The sequence below is a fragment of the Schistocerca cancellata genome, chromosome 5 (genome assembly GCF_023864275.1).
Source record: "Schistocerca cancellata isolate TAMUIC-IGC-003103 chromosome 5, iqSchCanc2.1, whole genome shotgun sequence".
Classification (NCBI taxonomy): Eukaryota; Metazoa; Arthropoda; class Insecta; order Orthoptera; family Acrididae; genus Schistocerca; species Schistocerca cancellata.
Genome location: NC_064630.1, coordinates 518,964,962 through 518,991,516, shown reverse-complemented (window position 1 = coordinate 518,991,516; position 26,555 = coordinate 518,964,962). Strand labels below are relative to the sequence as shown.

At 39.5% G+C, this 26,555-nt stretch overlaps 1 protein-coding gene across 1 annotated transcript in view; it reads left to right on the top strand.

The window, feature by feature from the left end:
- LOC126187987 (gamma-tubulin complex component 4) overlaps positions 1-26,555 on the top strand; it is a 163,279-nt gene that overhangs the window by 45,379 nt on the left and 91,345 nt on the right. Inside the window, exon 4 of the mRNA XM_049929394.1 lies at positions 12,762-12,856. Within this exon, the coding sequence (XP_049785351.1) occupies positions 12,762-12,856 (95 nt within the window). The remainder of the gene's footprint in view (positions 1-12,761; positions 12,857-26,555) is intronic.

Sequence of the window (26,555 nt, the reverse complement as noted above, 5' to 3'; positions counted from 1 at the left end):
TAAATGGGGACAGTCTGTAAAGAAGAGTGGCTTGCTTGAATGAGAAAACTCCAATAAAACTCGGCATTCTGGTCCAACTGCCACAGATGGTAGTCGTGTGTGTGAGTTGTGCTTGTGTATGTGAATGAATACATGGATATTTCCTTTCCTCAAGAAGGCTTTGGCCAAAAGCTAATGTGTAAGTGTTGTTTTGTTGTGTCTGCCTGCAACACAACATGTCATCTTTACGGTTAGTAGCAATCTATGTTTTCATTTCATAGTTGAAAATGCCAATAAGCATTTTCGAATAATAATGAAACCATGTCTTCACTATAACACATACTGCTGCAACCCGTTATTATTTTAGTGGTACAATTTGTAACTTTGCTCCAGATGTTGTTATTAATATCACAATAACAATGCTGGTAAAAAGCACATAGAAATAGCACATAAAAAGTCATATGCGTAACACATAATAAAATACAGTAAGTAAAATTACTTCAAGTTTCTGGATTCTTTTGTAGTAAATGCATGACACAGCACTGTGTAGTAAATCTAAATTTATTGTGACCAGTTTCAGCCCTTGATCATCATCCAGAAGGAAAGAAAAGCAATAAAGCCTTCAAATGTTGTACATCACACATCATGCAGCATGGCTTTTCCCCTAAATGGGCCACATCATTTTGTTGTGAAGCTTTGTTATTCTGTTGTGCACAGTAATTGTGACTGTAATAAGGATGTTATTCTGATGTTGCACGACATATGGCTTGTGAAGGCTTCATTGTTTTTCTTTCTTTCTGGATGATGGTCAAGGACTAAAACTCTCCTGAATAAATACAAATTTACCATACAACACTGTGTCATACCTTTCCTAAGTTGTATTGAGTGTCACCTGAAAAAATATTTTTATTGATTCTGTTTGAAACAGAAATTATCTTTTTGGCTCAAGAATAGTAAAATTGCAAAAAATTAATTATAATTGTGGAATTTGTGTAAACTTGCTGTAAAATTTCTCATGCTTAGTGAATAGTAAACTAATTTAGAACCAAATCCTGATCCAGGCTTTTACGAAAAGAAACGTTACTCCACCAGAAAGCAGTAAAATGAGACACAGAGTTGATTTTTTCAGTTACATTGCCCAAACTGACTCTGTTTATGGCGCACGCACGCACGCACACACACACACACACACACACACACACACACACACACACACACACACACACACACATTGCCTTTTGGAACCAGATTTCAGCTCAAAATAGTTCAAATGGCTCTAAGCATTATGGAACTTATCATCTGAGGTCATCAGTCCCCTAGAATTAGAACTACCTAAACCTAGCTAACCTAAGGACATCACACACATCCATGCCCGAGGCAGGATTCGAACCTGTGACATAGCAGCAGCAGCACGGTTCTGGACTGAAGTGCCTAGAACTGCACGGCCACAGCAGCCGGCAGATTTCAGCTCTTCAATCCACTATGACATCTCTGTGCTCTATGGATCCCATTGTGTCTGCTTCATGTGCCCCTGATACAACATCCCCCCCCTCCAAGGCTTTTTTATCATTTTGCTTGCACAAAGTTAGCCTTTCTTCCTTGGTGTGTTAACTGTTTGGTGACTGCCATTCAACTACATCTGCACTGGCTTGACGTGCACTCAGATCTAGCCTTCCATCTTTTCCTTTAATTTCCACCTTCCCTATCCACTGCTTTTCCCTACCAATCATTACATCATCTATACTAGTGAATAATAATGCTGTAAATGGATCAATCACTTTCTTTTTGGAATGCATCTAACACAAAGTGTTACGGTTGACAAAAAGTGGAGGGGGGGAGGGAGGGGGGCAGAGATAAAAGTAGAGTCAGCACTAATGTTGTTGCCAAATATTATCACGTCAGAATGCTAATAGTCACACATCCATGACAGATTACTGCTAAATGTGTTCTGCTACTTTGCCTGTTAGCAATTCTAAAAGTGTTACCGAACCTCTGCATAGTAAGTCTGGGATGCCCATGTCACATTGATTTCATACGGCCTAAGTGGACTTCATTTTGTAAAAGTTATGTCTGTTGTGTGTGAATATTTTCCATCCAGAAATCTTTGAGTATGTTGTTATGCCTAGTGGTACACTTACTTATACACTGAAGCGCCAAAGAAACTGGTATAAGCATGTGTATTCAAATACAGATACATGTAAACAGGAAGAATACAGCACTGCATTGGGCAACACCTATATAAGACACCAAATGTCTGGCATAGTTGTTAGATCAGTTACTGTGGCTACAATGGTAGGTTATCAAGATTTAAGTGAGTTTGAACATGGTGTTATAGTCTGTGCACAGGCCATGGGACACAGCATCCCCGAAGTAGCAATGAAGTGGGGATTTTCCCATACAACCATTTCACGTGTGTGTACTGAATATCAGGAATCTGGTAAAACATCAAATCTCTGACATCGCTGTGGCCGGAAAAAGATCCTGCAAGAATGGGACCAACAATGGCTGAAGACAATCATTCAATGTGGCACAAATGCAACCCTTCCGCAAATTGCTGCAGATTTCAATCCTGGGCCATCAACAAGCATCAGCATGCAAACCATTCAACAAAACATCATTGATATGAGCTTTTGGAGCTGAAGACCCACTCGTGTACCCTTAATGACTGCATGGCATGAAGCTTTATGCCTTGACTCGGCCAACATCAACATTGAACTGTTGATGACAGGAAACATGTTGCCTGGTCAGACGAGTCTCATTTCAAATTGTATTGAGCAGATGGACGAGTACGGGTATAGAGACAACCTCATGAATCCATGGACCCTGCAGGTCAGCAGGGGACTGCTCAAGCTAGTGGAGGCTCTGTAATGGCGTGGGGTGTGTGCTGTTGAAGTGATATGGGACCCTTGATATGCATCCATTCATGTTCATTGTGCATTCCGTCAGACTTGGGAAATTCCAGCAGGACAATGCGACACCCCACACTTTCTGAATTGCAACAGAGTGGCTCCAGGAACACATTTCTAAGTTTGAACATTTCCGCTTTCCACCAAAATCCTCAGACATGAAAGTTATTGAGCATATCTGGGATGTCTTGCAAAGCGCTGTTCAGAAGAGATCTGCACTCCCTCATGCTCTTATGGATTTATGAACAGCCTTGCATGATTCATGGGGTCAGTTCCATCCAGCACTACTTCAGACAGTAGTCGAGTCCATGCCAGGTCATGTGGCATTTCTGCATACTCACAGGAGCCCTGCATGATATGAGGCAGGTGTACCAGTTTCTCTGGCTCTTCAGTGTATGTAGTATTAGTGATCCAATGTTAGTGTTAGTCATTATTATTGTCTACGTGCACAGTGTCAGCTAATAGCGGTTTGTTTGTGCTGTCAAGAAACTACATGAGGGGTGCGCACAGGTATCAGCATGTGCGGTTGCATGAGTGTGCGCACTCACACTGATATAACACATGCACAGTGTCAGCTAATAGCGGTTTGTTTGTGCTGTCAAGAAACTACATGAGGGGTGCGCACAGGTATCAGCATGTGCGGTTGCATGAGTGTGCACACTCACACTGATATAACATTGGAAGTTCACTGAGGCTTTTTACGTATGATGCTGTAGTATATCGAGAGGTTGTAACAATGCAAAATTGTACTGAAATGCAGGAGGATCTGCAGCAAATTGATGCATGGTGCAGGGAATGGCAATTGAATCTCAATGTAGACAAGTGTAATGTGCTGCGAATACATAGAAGAAAGATCCTTTATCTTTTAGCTACAATATAGCATGTCAGCAACTGGAAGGAATTAATTCCATAAATTATCTGGGAGTAGGCATTAGGAGTGATTTAAAATGGAATGACTATATAAAATTAATTGTCGGTATAGCAGATGTCAGACTGACATTCATTGGAAGAAACCTAAGGAAATACAGTCCGAAAACAAAGGAAGTAGGTTACAGTACACTTGTTTGCCCACTGCTCAAATACTGCTGACCGGTGTGGGATCCGTACCAGATAGGGTTGATAGAAGAGATAGAGAAGATCCAACGGAGAGCAGTGTGCTTGGTTACAGGATCACTTAGTAATCGCGAAAGCATTACGGAGATGATAGATAAACTCCAGTGGAAGACTCTACAAGAGAGACGCTAAGTAGCTTGCTGTGGGCTCTTGTTGAAGTTTCAAGAACATACATTCACCGAGAAGTCAAGCAGTATATTGCTCCCTCCTACGTATATCTCGCAAAGAGACCATGAGGATAAAGTCAGAGAGAGTAGAGCCCACACAGAGGCATATCAACAATCTTTCTTTCCACGAACAATACGAGACTGGAATAGAAGGGAGAAACGACAGAGGCACTTAATGTACCCTCCACCACACACCGTCAGGTGGCTTGTGGGGTATGGATGTAGATGTAGATATATTTCTTGCTAAATGGCTTCTAATAGTGCAAAAAAGGTAAAATCGAGAAAAATTGCAGTTTAAAGATTTAGTTCAAATAATTCAGCATTTAATAGGTTTTCCATATTTTAAAGTCCTCTATACTTATACTCTTAATCCTCCAGGCTTCTGTTCTCCTCCTTTCTAATCTGTGTGAGCTGTATTTGTAGACTGGACAGTGCTGTGTCAGCTTTGTTGATCCCCCTCTGATCGATTTGTGGGAAGTGTTTTTGCAGTAAACATGCCTGGATTTACACCACCTCTCTTCAGCCCTTCAATTCTGCCAGTATTTCCTGCAGTGAAATATAATACTGCATCATAGACATCTATTTTTCGTACATTAAGCCCACAGAATGTACTTTTCAAACATCCAAATTAAATTACATAGACCTTCAGTCACAGTCTGGGTTTTCTCATGAAGCACATCCTCTGTAAAACAGGGTTTGCAGATTACCTCAGTGGGGGTCAATTGCATTCTTAACATGTTCTGGTAGAGCGTGCATACATGAATTTATTTCATTCCATGTGTGGTTCTTAAATCAGGCATCTTTGGGGGAAAGATAATGTCTTGCCTGTGGATAGTTTATGAAAATAAATTGCTTGTCCATCCCATGACATAGTCTCTAAATTATTTGTATTTTCCCAAATACTTCTTGAAAGAGTAAGCCTGCATTTTTCTTTTAGGGGATTTCCACCATCAAGCATGTAGCCTTTCTTCTCCTTTAGGAGCAGTGTGTGGTTTATTATCTACTACAACTTTGAAGGAAGAGTAGTTCCTATTAACAATACGAGAGAAGGAAAGCTGCTGCTCACCATATAGCAGAGATGCTGAGCCGCGATAGGCACAATAAAAAGATTCACACAATCATAGTTTTCGGCCATTAAGGCCTTTGTCAGCAGTAGACAAACATACACCCATGCGCACACACACACACACACACTCATGCAAGTGCAACTTCCGCTATATGGTGAGTAGCAACTTTCCTTCTCAAGTAGTTCCTATTACCATTTTGCAAATGTCTGAAGAGGTGGGGGGGGGGGGGGGGACTTGGAGTGTGGAGTTAACCATTTTAATTTTTTAAAGACATTTCTAATGCTGCTATCAAGATAAAATTTATACACAACATTGATTAAACTAAGTAGATTAAGATTTTTTTGAAAATTGATTGTTTGAACCCAAATCCATGATATTCCCCTTAAAGAGCTATGAGCATTTATTCATCTTTGATACTGTGAAACAGGTCTCTTCTGTTCTAAGCTTTTTGCTTTCCATGTTTTGAAAAGTTATTGTATGTGCCCAAACACGAAAAAATGTCTTGTAAACATGGACTCTAAACTGCACACCTTGAAACCTATGAGCACTCGTCTATCTTGACTACTGTGAAAAAATCTCTTTTTACTTCACAAGTGCTCAGAGCTCTTAAGGTATGCATTTTAGAGCCCATGTTTACCAGACTTTTATGCTTTGAGTGATCATTTCTGCAGTAATCCCTTAAAACTGACCATTCTTCCTGGGAAACCTTGTATGTAGTTGGTGTCTGTAAGAACTGAAAGAACTCAATTATCGTGTAGTTTGGCATTTCCTATTCTCCTCATTGACAACTGCTTCTTTGACAAAGGTTTATTTGTTCTAGATGCATTTGATATAAGTGCCATGCTCAAACATAAATCGTTTCATGCTTTGATTGGGAATGACATGATGACACATTGTTAAACATTTCTTGGTATTCAGGGAGAAGTAAACTTTTTGGCTTTTATATGAATTTTTCCAATGGCATCCACCTGCCAGTACTTGATTTGGTGTTTGTTATAGATTTCTGTTCAGGTTATGCCGAGGTTCCATTCTGTGTCACTCCTTTTCAGCCTTAGGTTGCACAAGGGAATAGTATGCACTTAACTTGGTTGATCTTGCAACTAGAGAATTCTTGAATGCCTGTAAGTTTGCATAACAGGCTCTGTTTCCTGATTGTATCCTTTTTTTTATACATTGTCTTATATTATTATTGCTGGTTAAGAGAACACCTAAATAATGGAAGCAGCTGACAGCTTTAAAACATTTATTAGAGGCCTTCAGCTCATGTGGTGTTCTTCTTCCCTTAGAATTGGACATTACCATTTATTTGAGCTTGTTTTCATTTACTATAAGTCAAATTTTTGCTCCTTCTGATTCCATTATTTCATACATTTTTTTAAAGGGTGTTTACATCTCTTGCCACAATTGCAATATCATTTGCATATGCACATATGTGACTGGATTTCATCATTATTGTTCCTCTCGTGTTAATCTTTTGTATCGAACTTTGTAGTGCTAAAGTGAACAGGACTACAGAGAGATCATCAACCTGTTTCAATCCATCTATAAAGGTAAAGCCCTTGCGCACTTTTACGTTTGTCTTTATGTCCTTCATTATTAACTCAACTAACAAACCTCCTTAGTTTGTCATAGATGCCCAGTTCTTTTAGTATGTTATACAGTGTTGACCCGTTAATACTATCAAAAGCTTGTTTAAAATCAACAAACAGGAAGTGGAGATCTATGTCATAGTCACAAAATTTCTCAATTATTTGTCTAATAACAAACAGTTGGTAATAAATGCCCCTATTTGAAGGAAAACCACTTTGGTATGCTCTGAGGATCTTTTCAGCTCACTTCTTTATCCTTTCATTCAGCATCCTAGAAAATATTTTGTAGTTGTATTCAATAAAGTTAGGTTTCTGTATTTTTCACAGTCTAACTCTTTTCCTTTTTTATTTATAGGACATATTATTCCAGTTTTCCAGTTCTCAGGCATGCTTTCATTTTCTCATATTATGTTTATTATTGTATGACAACCAAAGTTTATAAGTTCTGATACTATCCCATCTTCAACAGGTGCATGGTTATTTTATGTCTGAGAAAGAAAACAGAATAGCTGAAAGCAAAATTTCTAGAGATAAAAGAACTAAAGGATCAGAATGAAGCAAGAAAATTCAATTATGCAATTGGAAAAATGAGAAAAAAATTTCAACCAATGCAAAATCCATGTAAAAATAGAAATCATAAGATAATCAGAAATGAACAAAAAATATTGCAGTGATGGGCAAAATACTTTGAAGATAAGCTCAATACCAACTCAGACTTGGTATCATGAGATCCACAAGAACAGGAAAAGTAAATACAGGCAAAAGAAGATGAAAGAGAAGCAAGAAGACCAACAATACAGGAAGTGGAGTCAGTGATGTATTTGTAGACTTGACAGTGCTGTGTCAGCTTTGATGATTCCCCTCTGATCAATGGTGGAAAATGTTTTTGCAGTAAACATGCCTGGATTTACACAGGCTCTCTTCAGAACTTCAATTCTGCCAGTATTTCCTGCAATGAAATATAATACTGCATCATAGACATCTATTTTTTGCACATTAAGGCCACAGAATGTACTTTTTGATCATCTGATCCAAATTAAATTATGTAGGCCTTCAGTCACAGTCTGGGTTTTCTCATGAAGCACATCCTCTGTAAATCAGGGTTTGCAGATTACCTCACTGGGGGTTAATTGCATTCATAACAGACATATTCTATGAACATTATACCTGAATTCCTTATACACCTTGTCATTTCTTCTTGTCTCCATCTGTAGCATTCCGTCTTGCTGCATTTTTATATTCTGTTGCTAGTCTGCATTTATCATCAAACCATTTGTTTCTTTCCCCTCTTCTTATCCCAGTTGTTTCTTCTGCTGCTTCCTTCACCACTTTTATTTTTTATTTATTTATTAAACATCTATTCATCATATCTTTTACATGGGATGTAGCTGACTTGGTATTAGGTTGGTGCATAAGTTTGTAGCATTTTTGTTTTGCATATTGATATTCCTGTTGCTGTGGGTTTATTTATTGATTGTCATTTTTTATTTGTAGTTCACTGTTTGTATTTGAGTTTACATATTGTTGTTTTGCTATTTGGAGATAGTGAGTGGAGCTGTGGATGCTACAAAATGGAGTGTCAAGTAGAGAAATTGGAACATTTGCAACATACTCAGTTTGAGTTCAGTAGAGGTGTGACAGCAATGGAGGTGGCCAGAAACATTTGTGCCATTTATGGGGATAAATGCCATTTGACAGAGCATGGAAAGAAAATGGTTTTCTTGTTTTAAGGGGGATTGTTATGACATTAATGACTCTCCACATCCAGGAAGGTCTTTGGGATTTGATGAAAATTGTTTAAACACATTAATCCACAATGATCCACATCAGTGTACTCAAGAACTGACAGATTTGATGAACTGTGATATTCCTTCATTGTGTGATGTTTGCATGCAGTGGGGAAGGTTCAAAAATTGGGTGTATGGATACAGCATGTTCTAAGCCAGAATTGCAAAAATCAGTGGGCGGCCTAATGTGTATCTGTGCTTGCTCATCATTGGTTGGTTGATGAACAACACCAACCATTCCTATCCTGTACAGTTACTGGTGATGAGAAATGATGTCTTTATGCTAACATAAGGAAAAGAAAAAACATGATTTGGGCCCAGACAAAGCAGCAACTTCCTGTACAAAGACCTGTGCACGTACAAAGAAGACAATGCTATCCATCTGGTAAAACAGAGATGGTGTGATGTACTGCAAATTACTTCCCTGGGGTGTAACCATCACTGCTGACATTTATTGCCAACAACTGAGACATCTTGCAGATGCAATCCAAGAACTATGACCAGGAAAACTGTGTGAAGTGATGCTATTCCATGACAATGCCCAACTGCATTCTACTAGACTGACAAAAAAATGCTAAACAGGAGTTGGGCTGAGAAGTCATTCTACACCCACCCTATTCACGTGATCTTGCACCCTCAGATTCTCACCTTTTCCACTCTCCATTGAACAACCTCCAAGGAACTTCCTTTGTGGATGAAAATGCACTCCAAACATGGATCAATGAGTTCGTCACCTCAAAACTATGTGATCTCTAAAGTTTCAGAATTGCAAAGTCACTTCAGCATTGGCAGGCTGTTGTAAATAGTAAAGGGAAATATATTATTGATGACTAAAGTCTCTGTTAAGTGCATCTGTTGTTTTTATTAAACTTATGGAAAAACCTTATGAACTTGTGCACCAACTAAATACATTATAGTTCAATTCTTTTATCTTGGCGGCTCGCGCATGCCCGCCCAGACGCGGGAGATTGCTGCGTTGCCAGTTGCACACAACGCACGCGCCAATAGAAGCAGCGCCATAGTATATATAGCATAGTTTGCAAGCTTACGTTTAGGGGGGAGTGCGCAGTTCATGAAGTAAAGCCACCACGGCCGCATTAACCCTTTCGCTACTACAAAGACGTGCTCCCTGCATTCCGCGCTGTGCGCAATTTTGTCACTGCACTGCTCGCCTGTGCAGACACATCGTGTTCCGACTGCTTTGACACTCTTATCGATCGATTCCACAAAAACTATTTGGCCCAAAAATTAGATTTTTACACATCTTCTTGACTGATACCTTCCCCCCATAAGTGACTTAATTTTGTTTCGATGTTCAACGCGGTTATTATGCAGCATTAAATATAGTAAACCATTGCACGAAATTTTGAAGAGTTTGCAGAGGTAAAAGTCCATAGAGTATACTTTCCGTATGGTCGATTTTAGTTGCCACAATGTTGAGAATGAAATGTGGACAAGATACCTAAATTTCATATAAAATTTACTGTATAACAATAGCTCATTTAAGTACGACATAGGTGTAGTATGTAATATTGAGAAATAGTCCGTCTTTCGCGACTGTAACAAAAGTTTTATTTACACTGAGCACGTTTGGCTTTATTTTAAAGCACTTCAATCAATCAAAAGGAAGTAGACAAAATACATTAAACAAAACTGTAGACTTACAAAAACATTAGGACTTGAATATACCGTCTATCAGTGAAGTGCTCTGAGCTATGTCAAATATAATTTTTGTGTGTGGCGCACACAAACATCATTTATTTGCTAAAACACTGATCTGCCAACACAAATGTTGAATATTGTGTTACCGCAGCACAAAACTACTAAAGGTGACTTGGCAATGGAGGAAACAAAATACTGTCCACTGAAGATGCTTCAAAAGAGAGAAACGCGTCTGGTCTAAATAAGTCCCTTATTACAGTTGCAGAAGAGGAATATATTTCAGTACCATTGGTAAAACTGCGACTGTGGAACAAAAACAAGAAAGAGAACAAGAGTACCATTGTGTATGTGCCATACCTTTCCTTGATTGAAGTGCTTTAAAATAAAGCCAAATGCGTCCGGTGTAAATAATACTTTTATTACAGTCGTGAAAGACGGAATATTTCTCAATATTACATACGACACCTATGTCGTACTTAAATTAAATGAGATATTGTTATACAGTAAATTTTATATGAAATTCAGGTATCTTGTCCACACTTCATTCTCAACATTGTGGCAACTGAAATCGACCATACGGAAAGTATACGCTATGGACTTCTACCTCTGCAAACTCTTCAAAATTTCGTGCAATGGTTTACTAGATTTAATGCTGCATAATAACTGTGTTGAACATCAAAACAAAATTAAGTTATTTATGGGGGGAAGGTATCAGTCAAGAAGACGTGTAAAAATCAAAATTCTGGGCCAAACAGTTTTTGTGAAATAGAATGATAAGTGTGTCAAAGCAGTGGGAACACCATGTGTCTGCACAGGCGAGCAGTGCAGTGATGACAAAATCGCGCATAGCGCGGAATGCGGCGAGCACGTGTCTGCAGCAGCAAAAGGGTTAATGAAGAGACAAAGCACCAGAAATTTCAAAAAATTGCATTCAAACGAATATAATTCGTGAAGTAAGGCACTTCGATATTGTTTTTAAATAATGAAAATATTAAGCACCACACAAGGTTTGAATTCATAACCTTTCGCGCCGCAGCCCAACCCCTTAACCGTTACTCTAACGCACTTCGTCTACATAAATAACGCCATGAGGATTATAACACGTCACGCAAAATACTGACAAACACTGTTGGTATGACTATGAATTACTCACGCTTCGTCGAAATACAATAGGAAATAAACAATTACCGCTGTTCTTCATTGTGAGAGTGATACAAACACCTTTCCTTGCTATCGCCTGAATTAGGAGTCTGTTTGCTTGTTTGGTTTAATTAATTAATAGAATATGAAGCAATTGGTATAAAGAATGCTTTTTCCGAACTTTCTATAAAAGAAAGTCTGCTATCAAGACATTGCTTTTGTTCTATTACTTTATTTATGACTGAACGTTTCTAAAACTGAAGACATGCTCTGCACTGCAGTCGAGATGTGGCAACGTCGTTCTCTGTTCATTGGCTGACTGTGTTTTGTGATGTCAAATGCGCAGAACGAACCTAAACTCGGCCGCCAACATAAATGATGCGCACTTTAGTACACAATTTTAAATATATGTTACATAACAACAACATTGATTTATTAATACATTAAAATATAGTACAATCCAATACCTAGTGCATAGGTAACTAAAGAAGTTTTAGATACATAATACAAAAAAGGAAATAATTTAAATTTATGTCAACAGATATTCATGTGCAGTGTTATAGTGTCTGTCCTTACTTTCTTCATGTAGTGTGTATCTCCCTGATACTCTTCCACATCCATTTTGCCCAACATGTGCATCAAAGTCTTCCATAACAAGCAGTAGGTTGTAGTTTTGTACTTTACTACATGTTCTTTCAAGGTCTTCATAAAACTATTCTTTTATGCATTCTTCCGCTTCCTCTGTTGGAGCATATGATGTTATTATAGTTACATTCCTGAATTTTCCTTTTGCACATTTTAAAGTGCAGACTGTATGTATACATGTATTTAATTTCCATCTTGCATTTTATGTTTCACAGAGCAGTCATGTGATACACTCTAATTCATAACATATACATTTGATTTGGATCCAATAGGTATCGCTACATAAGCAGGTCATTCCTGTCGCTCTCTGCTTTTTAGCGTCACAACAGGTGACTTTGACTGAAATTTTACATTAGAAGAAGGAACGGACTTTTCAGGGTAGTTATGAATGAAGCAGGCAAAAACAAAACTGTTTTATGTTTTATTTGTGGAAATAGCTTTATCATAATGGGGCACCATTTTATTACTTTGAATCATTGATAGTCTGATTCCTGTTTTTTGAAAGCACAATCTATTTGCAGTGAGGAAGCAGTTAATACAGACAACTAAAACAAACTTGTAACTGAGGGCTTGCTGTTTTGTGCCTGCTCTATGAACTATTTACTAATTTTTTAGTAACCATTAGTGATGTGAAATTGTTGAAGGGTACTGATGCCATCATTTTGTGATAATGATGCAGAATCACTCATAACAGTTGTTTTTGCAGATAAAAGAACAGAACATCTATGGGTGCAGTCTCCTGGGTTTTGTGCACAGATACTTGTTAACTGGAGTGAATGATGTGAAATCTGCAATGAAATGGTGAGTGGATTCATTCTCATCTTACTGTTTTTAGGATGAAACACAGTGTTAGTGTATCACTGAAACTCAGTTTGGCGAAGCATCAGAGGTACAAAAGTTCTTCTTCTTGTCTGTAACACAAGTTTTAAAAATAGAAAATATTGTTATATCAGCATCCAGTATTTGATTTCTTGATTGACTTTGTCACTGGAACAAATGTTGCTTAGCACTTGGATTTGTGTATTCCCCCATCCCTGGTGCAACTGAGGGTACATACTCATCTATGCTTCAAATTGTGAGTGTTGGAATAGACAGGGCCCCAAACAAAATTTAGCAACAAATACATATTGTTATGCCACTTATTGTACTTGGGTGTGCAAAACTTAAGAATGAAAGTAACTTTTACTTGATGTGTCACTGCCTAGTAGCACAGCTCAATGAAACTTGGATAATACTTAGAAATAATTGCTACAATATAGTAGAGAAGGTAACTGAAAGAAATATGCAGTCTGACAAACAGAAATGTCACTTCTATTCAAAGACAACAATTATATTTTAGTCACCTCAATTCATTTTAGTCCCCTGGATGTTACAAAAGACAAGACATGATTCGTAGGGTGTGTTATCTTGGATGTCAATGCATATTTTTCAATGTGCTCCCATGCTGACCTCAAGTTTCGTAAGGAATTCTTGTTTAGTGTGCAGCACTACGTCTCCCCACTGAATCCCACACGTTTGACGCGATTTAAGTTGGGGGATTGGGCAGACCAGTTCATGCGCAGAATATCCTCTCGTGCCAAAGGCTCCTCCACCTGCACTGCTGAGTGGAGTCACATCCCAGAGAAGACACACATAGGGAAGGGGAGTACATTGTCATAATAATACTGAGTGATAGGTGTACTGTTTTCAGAGATTTGGAGGTCAGTGTGTCCATGCAATATTATGCCTCCCCACACTATTACACCTGGACCATCTAAATGATAGTGTTCGACAATGTTCCTGGGTGCTTTACGTATTGCAGCATCTTGCCATATGAGAGTACATCCGGCATTGTGAATATGATGGTTTTGATGGTCCAGGTGTTGGAGTGTGAGGAGACAGTGTTACATGGACATATGATCTCCAAATCTTTGAACATGGTACAGTCATTGGTCAACATTATTGTGAAACTGTACATCTTTCCCGCGCGTGTCTTTTCAGGAGCATATTCAGCTGTGACTTCACTTTTATCGAACACTGCGGGTAGAGGTGGTCTTGGAATGAGAGGATATTTAGCAAACTGGCTGGCCTGCCCATTTCTCCAACTTAAATCCCATTGAGCATATGGGAACGGATTGGGGGGACATATTACCACATGTCCACAGACATCGACTATTATCCAACAGTTGTCAGTTGCTCTGGTGGAGGAATGGAGTGCCCTACCACAAGAACTCAATACCAACCATGTTGCCAGTATAGGAGCTCATTACAGAGCATGCATTGCCATCCAAGGTGATCACACATCTTGCTGAAAACTGTGTCCTGCCTTTTGCAGTGTCTGAAAGTCCCAGTGGATCTTCAAGGATTGTGTGTAATTACTGTCTTCAAATAAAAGTGTCATTTCTATTTATCTTATTGCATATTTCTTCCAGTTACATTCTGTACTGTACTTTAGCAGCTTTTTCTGTGTTCAGTCAAAGTTTCACTGAGACACATCATGCAAAAGTTATTTTCTTTGTTAAGGTTTGCACACCAGTGTGGAGTGGCAGTAACAGATTTATGCATTGTCTGCAGTCACTTAAGTGTGTATAAGAGCAGCAAATATTTGTATAGTCTTTATAAAATAGTAAACCATGTTTCAGTGAGTACTGCATACAAACAAGATACATTTTTGGTCTGGGACTGGATGTAACTCAGGTATGGACAGTTTTTTAGATAACTGCAGGATCACCCTATCTGTTAACCTTTTCCATGGAGTAGCTTAGTTATTTGGTCAGTTGTTTATTCACTAGTAAATTATTTGTAAAATAATATCAGGCTTCATCTTAATTGAAAACTGCAACATAAAAAAACTAATTCAAACATTCCGCAACATTACATTATCGAAAAATACTTCTACACTGTTCAGATGTATCACCATACCATTCTGCTGAATTCTTCATGTTGTCCCCTGGCCAGTCTGAAAAACCTGAGTCAATGCTTCATCATAATTAGTTGATGTTGAGCTCAAGAGACTGGAAAGAGGATAGAGTATTCCATCACAGAGCCTCGGCATATGATTTTACAGTAATGCCACTAAACCATTGCAATTTATAGCAGAATGACAGTTATGTATTATCAGTTAATATCACTCACCAGTCCCTACTCTGTATTATCCAGATGACCCTTGATTTTATAGTATAAATTATTTAAGAGGTATGCCTTAACTTATGTTTTAAATATTTGGATTTTACTTGCCACTTTAATCTTCTTGAGCAGTTTATTGTAAATTTTATTCCCTTCTAGAAAATGCTGTTTTGTTTTTGTTTACTCTTGGTAAATGTAAGATAACGTGGCTTCTGTTCCATGATCAAGAATTCTGCTGTTCATGAGTTACTCTTCTTGATGTGCATAACAGATTGGTAGATGTACTTATGTGGTGCAGCAGGAGTTCCAAACTGTTTAAACAGATATTTACAGGGAGCACAGTTTACTAGTTTTGTTACTGTTTTAAAGGCCATTTTCTGTAGTGGGAAGACTGTGTCAACATATTGTGTATGGAGCTCCCAAAATGATTCCTCTTTCTCTGAAGTAAATCGGCAACCGAGGGTGTCTTTCTTCAGGGTTCCAAAAATATGGAAATCGCATGGGGGGGAGAGATCTATAACTGTATGAAGAATGTGCGAGGTCTTTCCCAGTGAAAGTTTCTACTGTAGTTGTAACAACCTTGGCAACATGTGGACCAGCAGATGATTTGCTTCGGATGAAGAGGTGCATGACTGGGTACAGTCATCATTCTGAAGGTGACTACAAATATGTTTCCATGAAGTCTCAAGGTGTGTCGTGATTCTCAGTTTTGTGTGCCGTCGCACTGCATGCCATTGCCTCGCTGTTGAGATACAGTGTCTTTTGTCTATGGGCAGGTGAGTGGCTGGAAGTGACAGACAATAAGCTGTGTCTTGTAAAGCACACAACAAGGCAATGGCGTACTTTCTTCCAGCCATGTCGGTGGGATGAGGTCCTCCTTATTCCCCTTTGCATAGGCTACAGCCCTATAATGCATGGCTTCTTGCTCTGGCGAGAGAAACTTCCAATGTGTGGTGCTTGTAACATACAGATCACTGTGTGTCACATTTTATTAGACTGTGTTTTATTTTCAGACCAGAGATGGTGGGCAGATTTGCAGACAGATCTGCCGTCTATTTTAAGTGACTTTCTGATGAATGTGGTTAGAGTTTTGAAGGTTATTGAATTGTCCACCATGTTTCCCCAGATTTCAGGGAGGCGGTTTATGTATTGCCAGGGTGACTGGCTCACTCATATTTTTTTGTAAATAGACGGCCTGTCACATTTGCCAATGGTATTGTTTTAGCTCTTGTGTTGTTTTACTTGGGTATGGCATCTTTCACACTCACTCCATTGTCTTAAAGCCTGTGAGATAGAGTGATTGTGTGAGTGAATGTGAGTGAGGTGGAGTGTCATTTCATATGTTTCATTCTCACTGTGTGTGACAATTTTAGTGATTTTTATCCGCATCTGTTTCTCTTCAGATGTGTCAGGCAACTGATAACCTCAATGTTGGGCACTTATACGAGTGTGAGTCAAATGAAAACCTTAAATGCTTTTTTAAATACTATTTATTGTGCAGAAGTGGTACAAAGCTGTATCACTTTTCAACATAATCTCCCCCATGCTCAATGCAAGTCCTCTGCACTTACAAAGTGCATAAATTCCTTTAGAAAAACATTCTTTTGGTAGTCCACGCAACCACTCATGCACTGTGTGGCATACCTCTTCATCAGAATGAAACTTCTTTCCTCCAATTGTGTCTTTGAGTGGTCCAAACATATGGAAATCACTTGGGGCAAGGTCTGGTGAGTATGGTGGATGAGGAAGACACTCAAAATGCAGGTCTGTGATTGTTGCAACTGTTGTACGGGCAGTGTGGGGCCTTGCATTCTCACGTTGCAAAAGGACACCTGCTGACAGCAATCCAAGTCACTTTGATTAGATTGCAGGCTGCAGATGATTTTTTGGGAGATCTGTGTTTGATGCACCAGTGACAGTGGTCCCTCTATGCATGTAATGCTCCAAAATGACACCTTTTTCGTCCCAAAATCGAGTCAGTATAACCTTCCCTGCTGATGGTTCATTTCGAAACTTCTTTGGTTTTGGTGACGAGAAATGCAGCAATTCCTTGTTCGCTCTATTCGTTTCCGGTTGGTGGAAGTGAACCCAGGTTTTGTCCCCAGTAATGATTCTTGCAAGGAAGCCATCACCTTCTTGTTCAAAGTGCCGAAGAAGTTCTTCACAAGCATCAACATATCGTTTTCTCATTTCAGGAGTCGGCTGCCATGGTACCCATCTTGCAGACACTTTGTGAAACTGGAGCACATCATGCACAGTGTGGTGTGCTGAGCCATGACTAATTTGTAAACATGCTGCAATGTCATTCAGTGTCACTCGGCGGTTTTCCTTCACTATGGCTTCAACTGCTGCAATGTTCTGTGGAGTCACAACTCGTTGTGCCTGACCTGGACGAGGTGCATCTTCCACTGAAGTCACACCACTTGCGAACTTCTTACTCCATTTGTAGACTTGCTGCTGTGACAAACATGCATCACCATACTGAACCTCCATTCGTCGATGAATTTCAATAGGTTTCACACCTTCACTACGCAAAAACCGAATAAGAGAATGCTGTTCTTCCCTGGTGCAAGCTGCAAGTGGGGCAGCCATCTTTATACTGATATTGCGACGGTATGTGTGCATCTGCACTATGCTGCCACCTACATGCCATTCTACATGCTGTTTGTAGCACACTTACCAACTTACAGGATAACGGCGAGAAATTTCTATTTGTTATTACAAATTTAAGGTTTTCATTTGACTCACCCTTGTAAAATCAAAACACACACATTGACAATCTTGTGTCACAGTGGTATAAAAGTGTCAACAGTTATGGCAATTGCTCTTGAATTAATAAACAGTTTACTTTCCTTTTAGGTTTCTGTACCTTAATTCATAGAAAAGAAGTCCTTATAGGTTCACTCTGTTGTCCATCTGTCTGTCTGACTGTTCAAAAACCTTCCTCTGGATTGAGCATACATATCAAGTTGAAATATGTATATCACATAAAAGGTCTGACAATGTTAAAAAGGGGACCCTTCTAAGTCAATGCAATCAAAAGATATGGCCATTTATGTGTGTAATTTTGAATCTTGCACACTCATGCATCAAAACCTGCAGGGTACTTTCTGTTGACCTGGGGTCATGAAATTTTGCAAGACATAAATTTTCACAAAAAAGGAAAATCATTAATTTGTAATTATATCACGGGAAAAAAATATTTCTTTTGACTTTTGTTATTCAACTTCAAAGGTCTTGGAATCCCTGGCACCTATATCTTGCCAGTAACAATGTTGATAATAGGCAAAAATCATTGAGATCCTTTATTCCTGGAATGGTTGAACTGTCTGTATACATAATTAGGTTTGTACAAAACCCTCAGTGCATGAGTCCCACTCACACCTAGTCAATTTTGTTCCCATCTGTCTTGTTTTCACTTGACTGCGCCTTATACATCTAGACACAAGTACAGACATGTACAAGTAATTCTCATTACTCGTCTACCTACATACGTGAACAAGTACTCTACACTGGTTTCCACTTTAGTATTACGTATATCTGCATATTACTTTAATAATCAGTACTAATAAACTCATCAAGTAAATAGAGTCCTTTGGTCAATATTGAGATTACTCTGAAGGAATTCAGCTGACTAGTATGCTTCATTTTTAATCCAGATCTCTAATATCTGCTTAAATTTATAAAAAGGTAGCATTTTTACTGTTTGTGGTAGTTAATTGTGCAGTTTTAACCTTTGATGTTCATGACTCTTGTTCAGCAGTTATTGCCTGGAAAGTAGTACACCTTATGGCAGTTTTTTGTTTTTTGTATTGTGCAGATTTGCATTCAATCACAGAGTAAATTTCTTTATGTTTTCTTTGCTTGGTTTTTACAGAAATCACTATGGCCCAGTCCTAAGATATATGTGACTGCTTTCTTCTGCCATCTGAATACACAGTTTGACACTGGTGACCTGTAGACAGTTTTGTAAAATCAGTAGAAACTGTTGTCAATTCTGGCACCACTTAGAAATATACGAGGTCTGTTCAAAAAATTCTGGAACTTTGTCCACGAAATTTTTCTTCGCTTACCTTTTACTTATTGTACATGGTCTCCTTTTAAATACTCTCCTCCACAATTGATAACCTCTCCCAAAACCGTTTCTACTTCCAGAAGCAGTCTTTGTATGGCTCTTGCTGGATCATGTGAAGTGCCATCTGCTAATTTTCTTTTATCTCACCTATCATTGCAAATTTACGTCCTTTCAACTGTGTTTTAAACTTGGGGGGGGGAGGGGGGGGAGAGAAAAAAAAGGGGGGCAAGGTCTGGAGAGTATGGAGGATGAGGCAGCTCACTGATTTTGTTTTTTGTGCGGTAGTCATGAACCATCAGGGATGAGTGTGTGGGTGTATTATCATGATGCAAGAGCCAAGAATTGTCTCGCCACATTTCACGCCATTTCCTTCTCACATTTTCTCAAGGCATCGCAACACATCCCGGTGGCACCATTGATTAACAGTTTCAGTGTGGCACAAATTCATGATGAACTAATCCCTCAAAGTCAAAGAAAACTATCAGCTTGGCTTTGATGTTTGATCTGACATGATGAGCTTTTTTGGTCTTGGAGAACCTTTCCTGACCCATTGTGAAGAGTGAACCTTGTCTCAACATCATAAGCGTAGGCCCACATCTCATCAGTTATGATTCTCTTAAGAAACATCTCATTCTCATTTGCACAATCCAAAAGCGCTTCGCAAATTGTGAGGCAAAGGTCTTTTTGGTCTTGACTCATGAGCCATGGGATGAATTTGGTGACAACGTTATGCATTCCAAGACATTATGTCAGGATTTCATGACACAATCCAACTGAAATGTCACATTCTTCTCCAATCTCTTGGACAGTCAGTCTTGACATTGCTGACATGAGAATCAACGGTAGACGGTGAAGGCATGTTGACTGTCAACGAGGTCATTTTCAACAATTATCTGACCATTTTTAAGCCGTGTGAACGATTCATAACACTGAGTATGGCTTAAGCACTCATCATGATAGGCTTCCTGCATCTTTTGGTGTGTCTCTGTAAAGGTTTTCTTGAGTTTCATGCAAAATTTAATATGGTCGCGTTGTTCCTCTACTCTGCCATCTCGAAATTCGCAAACTGTGTGACATAATGTTCTACCCAGTACGGCATAGAACAATAACTAACAGACATACAGCAATGAAACTTCCGGCAGTTGCACATTAAATACAGCAGGCATGTGTGGGGATGCCAACCACATTTTGCTCCAACACAGCATTGGGGCAAAATTACCAATTTTCTGGAATTTTTTGAACAAATCTCATATTTGAGATTAATGTTAACACTCCACAGTTTGCATGTAATTAATGCGGCTAGTTTGCTGAAGTTATTGTCATCGTCATCGTCCTCATCTTCGTTTCCCTTTTACCCAACACCAAGCTGAATTGGGACATTTGTGATACTTCTCCACTTTACTTTGAGCCATTCTTCATCTGTAATTGTATTCCAGTCAGTGTTTCTTCTTTGTTAACTGGTCATGATCACATCAAACAAACTTGCTATGGGTCTCCTCCCCATTATTTTTGCTGCTTGTGCTATGAGCGTGAGCAGTTAATAGTCATCACATACTCTCCTGCCACCCTTCTTGAACACTGGAATTATTATTCCTTTTTCCCACTCTTCAGGCATACATTTCTTAGTCTGTATGCATCTTAGCAATCTACTGTATAGCCATTGTAGTTCAGTAGATCCAGCTGCCTTTATGATCGCCACATGTATTTCGCTTACCCCAGCTATGTACCTTTCCTGTTTTCATCCTCCTAACTGTTAGTTCCACTTCTAATATTGTAGTATCTTAGCTGGAGTCAATGAAATTAATGTAGCTTGACTGATTTGTGCGCCTTTAAATTTTCTGTAAATTGCAAGAATGTTCTGCATAAAGGAAAGACGAGGATAATAATCAGGATAATATGTGAAAGAATGGGTCTATACCCTAATAAAATTTTAGACTAAGATGACCATTAATTATAAAAATGTTATATAACTGCAATTGGCTCATTTATTACAGAGTGAAGACATGAACATGCAACCAAAAATATTTATACTGGTCCAGCCATTGTAAACTAAAGTCCTGTGAAAGGGGGTGACTGCAAAAGGTGGTTGGCTGGAATATGGCTAAGATTGAAACTTCCTGGCAGATTAAAACTGTGTGCCCGACCGAGACTCGAACTCGGGACCTTTGCCTTTCGCGGCAAGTGCTCTACCATCTGAGCCACCGAAGCACGACTCACGCCCGGTCCTCACAGCTTTACTTCTGCCAGCATCTCGTCTCGTACCTTCCAAACTTTACAGAAGCTCTCCTGCGAACCTTGCAGAACTAGCACTCCTGAAAGAAAGGATACTGCGGAGACGTGGCTTAGCCACAGCCTTGGGGATGTTTCCAGAATGAGATTTTCACTCTGCAGCAGAGTGTGCGCTGATATGAAACTTCCTGGCAGATCAAAACTGTGTGCCCGACCGAGACTCGAACTCGGGACCTTTGCCTGTCGCGGGCAAGTGCTCTACCATCTGAGCTACCGAAGCATGACTCACGCCCCGTCCTCACAGCTTTACTTCTGCCAGTACTGGCAGTACGGGCACACAGTTTTAATCTGCCAGGAAGTTTCATGTCAGCGCACACTCCGCTGCAGAGTGAAAATCTCATTCTGGAAACATTCTCCAGGCTGTGGCTAAGCCATGTCTCCGCAGCATCCTTTCTTTCAGGAGTTCTAGTTCTGCAAGGTTCGCAGGAGAGCTTCTGTAAAGTTTGGAAGGTAGGAGACGAGACACTGGCAGAATTAAAGCTGTGAGGACTGGGCGTGAGTCGTGCTTCGGTAGCTCAGATGGTAGAGCACTTGCACGAGAAAGGCAAAGGTCCCGAGTTTGTCTCGGTCGGGCACACAGTTTTAATCTGCCAGGAAGTTTAATATCAGCGCACACTCCGCTGCAGAGTGAACATCTCATTATGGCTAAGATTGATACTGCCCTAGACCGCTGCGCAATAATAATCTTGATCTTTTCACAGAACTGAGACTATAAGTTATACATGATATTGTGGAGCAGGCCATTGTATCGGTGAGCTCGGGTCCTGAATCGAGTGAAATGGTAGTTGTCTGCAATTCTGTCTTCAGTGCGCAGTGCTGAAGGTGTGAATAACATTTGACACATTATGCAGTGGTGGGGAAGGTGCCTTGCATGAAAAGTGTTATAAGCAAACAAGTAGTGATACAAGGCCATGCATGGAGCAGATGGTCCAGGTCACAATTTTAGTTTTTTCTCTAGGCCACAGGCAATAGCAGACCACTTGCAAGAGTCTGCAGCTATCAAACATTTCTGTAGTGAACTGGTTGTCAGGTTTTGATAAGATTCTTGAAAAACTGTTTCTTAGGAGACTAACAGCCTTCTTAAGTAAAGAAATGTTAATAAGTGATTCACAACAAGTGATTCACAACATGGTTTCAGAACTGGCAGATCAGCACAGTCAGCTATTTTCACCATCCTAGATGAAATTCTAGCTGCAGCATATAATAAGCAACGTGTTTCTAACATATTTCTTGACCTTTGTAAAGCTTCCGATGTAATAGATCATTACATCCTGTTGCAGTAGCTAAGAAATACGAGGCCTACAAACCAGGTAGATCCACTCTTACCTGCACGATCATCAACAAATTGCTCAAATAAAATACAAAGATATAAAAATTCACAAAATTTCTAATTTGTATAGTAATGTACAAAAAAATTAGATATGGAGTCCCTCAAGGGTTAGTCCTTGGGCCCATTCTTTTCATTCTTTATGTTAATAACCTATCAGAAAAGTTAACTAAAAGGACAACAGTACTTTTTGCAGATGACGCAAATATCCTAATTAAGTCATGTGATAAAGACAGCCTACAAAAAACAGGTACGGATGTAATACAAGATATAACACAGTGTTTCAGTACAAATAAGTTAATGATACATTTTGAAAAAACTGGGTCAGTCAGTTTTTGTACTTAACAGAAACTCCATCCGGCAACATCAATTTTTAACGCTGATGGAAAAACTGTCTCATCTGCAAATGTGACAAAATTTTTAGGTATATGTATCCAGATTAACGTGAAACAGGAGACAGCCGTGAATAATGTAAATAAAAGGTTGAATCACTTACATGTGCTGTAAGAATCCTCTCACAAAATGCAAGTCGTGCATCAGTCGTCACAATGTACCATCACAGCATCCATTCACTACGGATGGGGAACTCCATATGTAGCAGAAAAACATTTAGGCTACAAAAAAAAAAGATTGTTAGAATAAAAACACATGCTAAATACAAAGACTTATATAGATCAATATTTAAAGAGTCTCTGTATACTGCCCGTCCCTCGTTTATATATCTATGAAAAAAATAAAATATCTTCAGAAGAATAAAATATCTTCAAGTGTAATTGAGATTTCCATTTTCATGATACTAGACTGCCCCCTCCCCATGAACCATGGACCTTGCTGTTGGTGGGGAGGCTTGCATGCCTCAGTGATACAGATAGCTGTACCGTAGGTGCAACCACAATGGAGGGGTATCTGTTGAGAGGCCAGACAAACATGTGGTTCCTGAAGAGGGGCAGTAGCCTTTTCAGTAGTTGCAGGGGCAACAGTCTGGATGTTTGACTGATCTGGCCTTGTAACACTAACCAAAACATCCTTGCTGTGCTGGTACTGCAAACGGCTGAAAGCAAGGGGAAACTACAGCCTAATTTTTCCCGAGGGCATGCAGCTTTACTGTATGGTTAAATGATGATGGCGTCCTCTTGGGTAAAATATTCCAGAGGTAAAATAGTCCCCCATTCGGATCTCCGGGCGGGGACTACTCAGGAGGACGTTGTTATCAGGAGAAAGAAAACTGGCGTTCAATGGGTCGGAACGTGGAATGTCAGATCCCTTAATCAGGCAGGTAGGATAGAAAATTTAAAAAAAGGAAATGGATAGGTTAAAGTTAGATATAGTGGGAATTAGTGAAGTTCGGTGGCAGGAGGAACAAGACTTTTGCTCAGGTGAATACAGGGCTACAAATACAAAATCAAATAGTGGTAATGCAGGAGTAGGTTTAATAATGAATAAAAAAGTAGGAGTGCGGGTAAGCTACTACAAACAGCATAGCAAATGCATTATTGTGGCCAAGATAGATACAAAGCCCATGCCTACCACAGTAGTACAAGTTCACATGCCAAATAGCTCCGCAGATGATTAAGGAATTGATGACATGTATGATGAGATAAAAGAAATCGTGCAGATAGTGAAGGGAGACGAAAATTTAATAGTCATGGGTGACTGGAATTCGATAGTAGGCAAAGGAAGAGAAGGAAACGTAGTAGGTGAATATGGAATGGGGTTGAGGAATGAAAGAGGAAGCCGCCTGGTAGAATTTTGCACAGAGCATAACTTAATCATAGCTAACACTTGGTTCAAGAATCATAAAAGAAGGTTGTTTACATGGAAGAACCCTGGAGATAATAGAAGGTTTCAGTTAGATTATATAATGGTAAGACAGAGATTTAGGAACCAGGTTTTAAATTGTAAGCTATTCCCAGGGGCATATGTGGACTCGGACCACATTGAAACTGAAGAAACTGCATTGAAACTGAAGAAACTGCAAAAAGATGGGAATTGAAGGAGATGGGATCTCGATAAATTGAAAGAACACGAGGTGGTAGAGACTTTCAGGGAGAGCATTAGGGAACGATTGATAAGAATGGGGGAAAGAAATACAGTAGAAGAAGAATGGGTAGCTTTGAGGGATGAAATAGTGAAAGCACTAGGGGATCAAGTAGGTTAAAAAGATGAGGGCTAATAGAAATCCTTGGGTAACAGAAGAGATATTGAATTTAATTGATGAAAGGAGAAAATACAAAAATGCAGTAAATGAAGCAGGCAAAAAGGAATACAAACGTCTCAAAAATGAGATCGACAGGAAGTGCAAAATGGCTAAGCAGGGATGGCTAGAGGACAAATGTAGTGATGTAGAAGCATGTATTACTAGGGGTAAGATAGATACTGCCTACAGGAAAATTAAAGAGAGCTTTGGAGAAAAAAGAACCACTTGCATGAATATCAAGAGCTCAGATGGGAACCCAGTTCTAAGCAAAGAAGGGAAAGCAGAAAGGTGGAAGGAGTATATAGAGTGTCTATACAAGGGCGATGTTCTTGAGGACAATATTATGGAAATGGAAGAGGAGATAGAAGAGAGATGAAATGGGAGATATGATACTGCATGAAGAGTTTGACAGAGCACTGAAAGACGTAAGTCGAAACAAGTCCCTGGGAGTGGACAACATTCCATTAGAACTACTGATAGCCTTGGGAGAGCCAGTCCTGACAAAACTCTACCATCTGGTGAGCAAGATGTATGAGACAGGTAAAATACCCTCAGACTTCAAGAAGAATATAATAATTCCAGTCCCACAGAAAGCAGGTGCTGACAGATGTGAAAATCACCGAACTATCAGTTTAATAAGCCACTGCTGCAAAATAACAACGCGAATTCTTTGTAGATTAATGTAAAAACTGGTAGAAGTAGACCTCGGGAAAGATCAGTTTGGATTCCGTAGAAATATTGGAACACGTGAGGCAATACTCCAATTTTAGTGAGTTTTCGCCTTCCACTATCATTGTCTTCTTTAGATTGCATCTCTTTTATTCCCCCTGTGCATCCATTTCGCCCTTTTCGTACTTTTCACACATATTTGGGCGTATTTTTGCGTAATTTTAGGACGTAATTCTACTTTCTTATGTAATTTTTATCGTTTTGGCACCACCATGGATCCTTGCTCCTTCCATCTGCGTCAATACAGAAAAGTTTCCTTATCCCTAGCCAGATCCCAGACCCACATACTGTTCCTGTGTTGTTCCTTGGCTCATGAAATCCCCCCTAATGGCCTTACCATCAAATTACCCATTTCTGGTTGCCACCACTCCTTCCACAATGACCTCCACCTGTTCAGAATCCGCCAATCCTTAGCCCTCGCCAACATAGTCCTGCAAAACCATATCAACCAAGCCCAATCATCCTTGCAGTTCTTCTCTCCATTTGCAAAATTCTCCTGCTGTGTAATCCCAAATTCCTGGAAGCCATTACACTCATTGAAACTATTGCCCTGCAGGAACTTGAGCAACATGCACAACGCCACCTCAAAAAGCTCTCCATCCTGCTCACTTCCTACTCCCGCCTCGGAGTACCACTGTCCTCCACTTCTACAACAACCTCCAAATCTCCCCCGCGCCCCCTCATAGCTAACAAACCCTGTGTCTCAGACCTACTACACTTACCCCACCCTCCAAAACTACCTCCCACCACCACACAGAACCCAAAACCTAAACAGACC